This window comes from Solea solea, chromosome 18, assembly GCF_958295425.1.
Source record: "Solea solea chromosome 18, fSolSol10.1, whole genome shotgun sequence".
Classification (NCBI taxonomy): Eukaryota; Metazoa; Chordata; class Actinopteri; order Pleuronectiformes; family Soleidae; genus Solea; species Solea solea.
Window position 1 is genome coordinate 16,155,713 of NC_081151.1, and position 7,315 is coordinate 16,163,027.

Genomic DNA, 7,315 nt, shown 5'->3' on the forward strand with positions numbered 1-7,315 from the left:
GTGTGATAATATTGCCTCAATTAATATGCCACCCCTCCTCCTCCGCCGCACACACCTCTCTTCCTTTGTCAACGTGAACGCGCAGAGCGGGCACAAACGGAGGCGCGGTGCAGCAGCAGTGCACATCTGTCGCCCACACACACCTGCTCCCGGCCCTGTCCCACCAGCCAGGTAACACATAAATGAATCGAGTCGAGTGTATTGTTTGCCCCCTAAGCCTCAGTTGCCAAGCTAGAACTTGCATTTTTTTTTTTGTCTCTGTTGTGAAGTAGCCTGTCTCATACAGCGCCACCACAGCTGAGCATAAATTAGCCGACTGCGCACCTGCTTAACAAGCTAGACGCTAGCTAATCACTGATATGACGTGATGACCACCACATAAGTAATGTCGCTAGAGTTTGTCATTAGTACAACATGCAAATCTATCAGTACACTTAAGCTGAATATTTAGTATTGTGTATAGGTTTACATTAGGATACATAATTAACAGTATGCTTATGCTCACTCTTCACTCACTCATGACACTTTGTACGACAGTTCTGACACCTTTAGTTCTTAACATGTTGACATAAATAAATATTTAATTACATTGAACATGTTTTTATATATAGGGCAGCCGATAGTTCCACATGCCACACAAAGTTCCCTTATTTTTCACTGAGCACCTGCCCCCCCAAAATGTCTGTGCACGCCACTGACAGTATCTGTAAAAATAATCACAAAATGATTCTGTCTGCCACAGCTCTGCTGAGATATGTTACTTCCAGATATTGAATGAGGCATGTGGCTCTGTGGAAATGTAGGCTCCCGGAGTCTAGTTTTGTCATATTTTCAAATTTTCAATTAATATATGCATTTTTGGAGCCACACGGTTGGTGGTTAGCACTCTTGCCTTTGCAGCCAGTCAGGTTTGCGACCCAGTCAGAACAAGTGCCTTTCTGCATGGAGTTTGCCTGTTCTCCCCGTGTGTGTGCATGGGTTTTCTCCAGGTCCTCCGGGTTCTTCCCATAGTCCAAAAACATGCAGAAGTTGGACACTGTGAATGATTGTTTGTCTCTATATGTGGGCCTGTGATGAACTGGTTAACTAGGGTGTACCCCACCTTTTGCCGAGATTTGAGATTGCCACCAGCGCCCCCCTCGACCCTCATGTGGAGGATAAAGTGGTAGAAGATGAATGAATAAATATGTATTTTGGCAATTTCGCACCATTATTAGATAGGACAAACTGAAGCATGAAAGTAGTGGGGAAAGGGAAGATGTCCAGCCAAGGGCTGCTGTGGCCTGTGACCAGTGAGGGCTGTAGCATTTGATGACAACTACAGGGCGTCCCAAAGCCTCTGTATACTAATGAACTGAACAGAGGTCATTATTTTCATGTTGATATTGCATCTCTGGCTACATTTTCGCAATCAATTGATCTGTCAGTTATTTCCGTGAGTAATCATTTGGTCCAAAAAAAGAAACCAGAAAATATCTTTTTTTTTTGCATGAAAAGAAAGGTAAAGTAGACACTGTGTGTGGCTGCACAGTAATAATCTGCACCGTGCTGTTTTTCTGCATGTTCTCCTGTATGGTGTTCGAGATCCCCGGAGATTATAAAGTCCTGATTCTATGGCTCTTGCATTATGACAGATTTGAAGTCCAAATATCCGATGAGGACGATTGCTGTGTCTCCTGGTGAGTGCTGGTACTATGGTACAACAAGAACATCGCCTCTGTCATGGCTGCAGAAAACCTGTACGGTTTTATGAAGACGGACATCTAAACCCAGTCAAACACCTGGACAAAGAAAGAAAGGGTAAAGACGCATTTTTATATTCATAAAACTGACATTATTGTAGCCAGCAACTGACAGGAAATGGATGTTTTTACAGAGCATCAAATCAGGAGCAGCTGTTTGTGAGGTGCCTGTTAAAAGCAACAAATATAAACTTTAAACCTTTTGTAGAAAGGAAAAAGGATGCAGACACTGTGTCCTTTGGAGGCTGTTTTCTTGCATATTTGCGTATGAGAGAGCTATTTGTCCCTGTATAGCGGCTGAAGTCTCTAGTGATTGTAAAGTCCTCATCATATGGCTTTTGCATGATGACAGTTTTGAAGTCTTTATATCCGATGAGCCTCGTAACGGTCGTCTTGAAGAAATCAGGCGGAGACTGATAATACCACCACAAGTTAAACACCTGCACAAAGAGAAACGAAAACTGTAATTAGGTTTGTGATCAAAAAAGTAGAAAAGACATTTACACGTGTTCAGTAGTTCATTCTTCTTTTCCCATAAGAAAATGGAAGTTAGAGGGCAGATTATTTTTGTCTCAAATAATATACAGCATTTATTTTAAAGCCTCCGGAGAAACACAAGTTGTTGAAATCAGATCAGATGCATTGCTTACAAATACTAGAGAAGAAAGAAAGGGATATCATGAGCATAGAACACGGATGGACAAGTAACGTTTCACTGTAGACTCTTACTCTGTAGACTCTTCACTGTAGTATCTGTGGCGTTGTAGCACCACCTACTGTGAAGATATGAAAGTCAAAACCTGCGTCTACATTAAAACCCCAAATGACCTTATCAGTTTTTGTTCAGCAGCTCATACATTTCACACCACTGTGTTTACTGACAGCACAGAAATACACGGCACTGTCCTCGGGCTGCAGGTTTTTCACAGTAAGAGCCCCGCTCTCGATGTTGTCTTTGATGGCTGAATATTTGGTTTGATTGACTGGCTTCCCTCCAGAAGTTGTATAGACAACAATGGTCATGCTCTCCCCTGGACGCTGCTTGTACCAGTCCATCTGGTTATGACTGGCATCTCTGTTGTGGCTGCAGTTCATCTCCGCAGATCTGGACACATAACTCCAGCTGATCGCAGGGTGTTGAGTCACATACTGGCAGTGAACTATGTGGAGAAATGCAAAAGTTAAACATAATTTTGATTCCCATTTTTGGGGAAAAGTATATACTTTTCTTTTACAAGATATGATACCCTGTTGCATTTTAAACAATGCAGGAGCGACATATGAATAAGAAAAACAAAAATATATTTCACTGCTGGTGTTGAATGATTATCAGGGCGGATTTGTTGCTGAAATTTTAGAATTAAAACTGTGATGCAAAACTTTTAAATAAGAACAATGTTACTGAACTACTGTCCAGGAATTATCCACCTCCGCTATGGAAGTTGGCGATACTCCCTTTCAGCTTGTAATTATTGCGTGGTTTCTTCTTCCTATCATCCATGAACTTTAAAATTCTTAAATCTTTAAGCTGACAGAGCAAACATTTAGTCTCCCTGTCAGTTCAATAAATGTACTGGCCTGGATTTTGAATGATTCTTCTTATATTTCTGCTTTTATGCACTGACTTTTATTATTTCTATTATGTATTGAGTCGGGTGGGAACTGTGGCATCAGTGCAAAGCGTCCAACTCTGATCCAAGTAAATGTATCCATGCAGTGATAATTCAATGTCCAGTCACGTTATCTTGTTGTGCAAGTCCGCCTTAGTATTACTACAGTACAGTTTCGCACAGGCTAACTTGTTTACATGTGTTTTAAAAGTGCAGATTAACCCGGTAATTAGTTTTTCCCTCAGTAACATGTAAACATACTGTGTATTTCTCAGGTTAGGGATATTTAGATTTTGATTTATGTGTGGATTCACACAAAAGCTCCCTTAGTCAGGTCTGATAGTTTTGTCTGAACGGAGCCCGTTTCAGATGAAGTATGCAGCATGCAGAGAATGTTACACAAGACCAAATAAAGGCAACGACAACAACATGAATCATCAATTGTAAAAAGCACTCTGAGAGTGCAATCCTCCACCAGGGCTGCTAAATTTTCTGCAGTGTTAATATAATCCCCTGCTTTTCAAGGTTAATGGCTGATTTTAAAAAATCTTTATCAAAGACTCCAAATTGAATCTCCAGAAAATTGAGTCTAAACCTGCCCTTTACTCGTTAAATAATGCTGCTCAAAGACAGACAAACAGACAAACTGCAGATAAATGCATTTTAGTTCTTGTACCTTGTAGCGACAGAGTTGAGATGGTAAATCTGACGAGATTATGAGCCATTGTAATGATTCTGATACAAGGAGACACATCACATATACTGAGTGGCTGAGGCAGCTCTTTATTTCTGGGAGGTGTGACATTATCAATGTCACTCCACAGAAATAACCTCCCATGATTGAGATTAAAGACAAGCATTGGTTCACTAACTCCAGGTGTAAGCAGCTGTCAGTGAGCTGATGAAAACATAGTGATGGTGAGGTTTTTGTACTGAGGAGCAGTGATGTGTGGCACTGTGTAAACTAGCAGCACAGAAGTAAACTGCACTGCTGTTCAGGTCCAATGTTTTAATGATTAAAGTGCAGGTCTGGTCTTTATTTGCATTCCCTTCCATCTTCACTGTGACTCCAGGTTCTGGGTTTTCTGAGTCCATGAACATATATCCCAGGAACTGCAGCTGTCTGTTGTTTAACTGCTTGTACCAGAGGATTTGATTATAGCTATCAATACTATGTGAACAGCTGATGTTAGCTGTTTCTGTTGGTTTCTTGAACACGTGAGCTGGAGTCTGCTTCACTTTGTCACTGAGAGAGGAACCTGTGAAAAAAGAACAAAAAACCCAACTTATTTTAATAAAAGCATGAATAAAATATGTAAAATAGCCAATCTTTTGTGATATTTTCAATAACGATCAGAATAATCAGGAAATAAAGCATAAACATATACAGTATATAGGTGTTATTACCTGAGATGAGCATGATATTTAAGATTATACAGAAGACAGTGATCATCTTGTTTTTCATGGCTGCTCTTGTTATTGCTCCTGTTAGTGTGTTTTTATTTCTGCATATGTGGTTCTTATGAATAGTCACACCTCTGCATCTTGGTAAGCCATCAGGAAACCAAACCAACTGTTTAATAACATGGTATCAGGATGCATCATATGCCACTGCAGATATACTGTGCTGCAGCGCCTCCTTATGCAAGGACGAAAAATGGAATGAACTGTGAAGAAAGCAACAAACCTGCAGGTGTGTGACATCAGTGTTGCAAGTCCTGCAAAGTGCTTTATTTTACAGCAGGTCACGTCCACTACTGTGATTCATGTACATTCATTTATTGGCTAACCTGAGACAAATGTAGGAGCTTCACTCCAAATCCTGATTTATAATTTAACTCATAATATTTCTAGAAAAAAACAACTTTGTGGGAACTGCTTCCTTACAAAGGCAGTGGTTAATATTAGAGCTGCAACTAAGGATTATTTTCATAATTGACTAATTTGTGATTTATTTTCTCAATTAAAAGAGTAATTGTTTGGTCTATAAAACAAACCTGGACATGATGATGTTCTCAAATGTCTTGTATTGTCCACCGACCAAAATAAGTTTAAGTTTCAGTTAGAATGATTTATTTTTTTATACGGAGCAAAGAAACCAGAAAATATTCACATTCAAGAATCAGAGAAACTTGTTTTAATAATGGATAAAACACTCAAACCAATGAATTGAGTATCAAAATAGTTGACGATTCATTTAGTAATTGTAATTGTTTCAGCCCTTGTTAATATCCTATGACACACCAGAAAAGATCCTGTACAGTGTGAAAAGAACAATGGGAATGTATGTAAATATATGAGCTTCCTTTCTTGCCTGACTTCCATAACTCTATTATTTAAATGAGTGATTCTATGTGAGACTTTATCCCTCTGTCAGCTGAATGTTGGAACACCTTGTTGACTCAATTTGTAATTTTGACATGTTTCCTTTGTGTGTGAGAGAATCCTTTTCCATATTCCCAAATTTTGGGTGGTGGGAGAGTTCATTTTTTATTGTTTTGTTTGTTGTTGTCTTGGAAATGTAATGATTCAAAATGGCCTGTTTGCTGTGGGGTGTTGTTTGTAAAGCGGCTCACGCTGAAAATAACAGCAACATTTTGTCACATTTAGCTTCAAACAATGTTCAAATAACTGGTATGAATTTTTGAGGGTCACTTTTTTGAACTTTAATCGCTTACCTATTGTGCGCGCATTCTCGCTAGGCTTGGAATGTTTGTATACAATGAAAGGGTCTATATAACATGAGTTTAAACACTGACAATTGAATATGGATTAAATTGACCAGTCTATAACATTGATATTATATACTGGTTGTTCCCAAGCTTAATTTAAAACATTTTCTTTTGTTAAAAATGTAGGAAACCTTTTTTGGTTGTCTTTTTTGCTTTTTAATATGAATAATAATTTTGTTGACATTACCTGAAACCAGAACAGTGTTAGAAGTCATACTTAGAATAAAGAAAAACAAAATAATCATTTTGTGTTCTCTGAACCTCACACTTGATCATTTTCTTCAGTGAGTGTATCTGTGATTATTTCCAACCTCCTCTGAGTAAACTCTTAGTTTAGTAAAATGAGCTCTGTCAGTGGGTGGTGTCATAGTTTATCTTCTTCTCTCCACATTATAATGATCACATCAACTCCTGCTACACATCAGTGGTTCAGATTCACAGAATATAGATACACTGCCACCTAATGAGAGGAAGTAGCAGGTGTAAGTGATTATGAGCTGATGAAAACATAGTGATGGTGAGGTTTTTGTACTGAGGAGCAGTGATGTGTGGCACTGTGTAAATAAGCAGCACAGAAGTAAACTGCACTGCTGTTCAGGTCCAGTGTTTCAATGGTTAAAGTGCAGGTCTGGTCTTTATCTGCACTTCCATCTATCTGAACATCAACTCCAGTTTCTGGATTTCTAGAGTTTGCTAACATGTATCCCAGGAGCTGCAGCTGTCTGTTGTTTAACTGCTTGTACCAGAAGATTTGATTATAGTTGTTGATACTATGTGAGCAGCTGATTTTAGCTGTTTCTGTTGATTTCTTGAACACGTGAGCTGGAGTCTGCTTCACTTTGTCACTGAGAGAGGAACCTGTGAAAAATGAACAAAAAAGCCCAACTTTAATAAAAGCATGAATAAAATATGTAAAATATCCAATTTTTTTGTGATATTTTCAATAACAATCAGAATCATCAGGAAATAAAGCATCAACATATACAGTATATAGGTGTTATTACCTGAGATGAGTGTGATATTCAAGATTATACAGAAGACAGTGATCATCTTATTTTTCATGGCTGCTCTTGTTATTGCTCCTGTTAGTGTGTTTTTATTTCTGCATATGTGGTTCTTATGAATAGTCACACCTCTGCATCTTGGTAAGCCATCAGGAAACCAAACCAACTGTTTAATAACATGGTATCAGGAAGCATCATATGCCACTGCAGATATACTGTGCTGCAGC

At 38.8% G+C, this 7,315-nt stretch overlaps 1 gene segment (V, D, J or C); it reads right to left on the reverse strand.

Moving 5' to 3' along the window:
* Positions 1-3,468: 3,468 nt before the first annotated feature.
* On the reverse strand, positions 3,469-4,872 carry LOC131444551 (T cell receptor beta variable 14-like). The segment is given in 2 exon segments: positions 3,469-4,611; positions 4,760-4,872. Coding segments are annotated over 2 exon segments (450 nt in total).
* Positions 4,873-7,315: the final 2,443 nt, after the last annotated feature.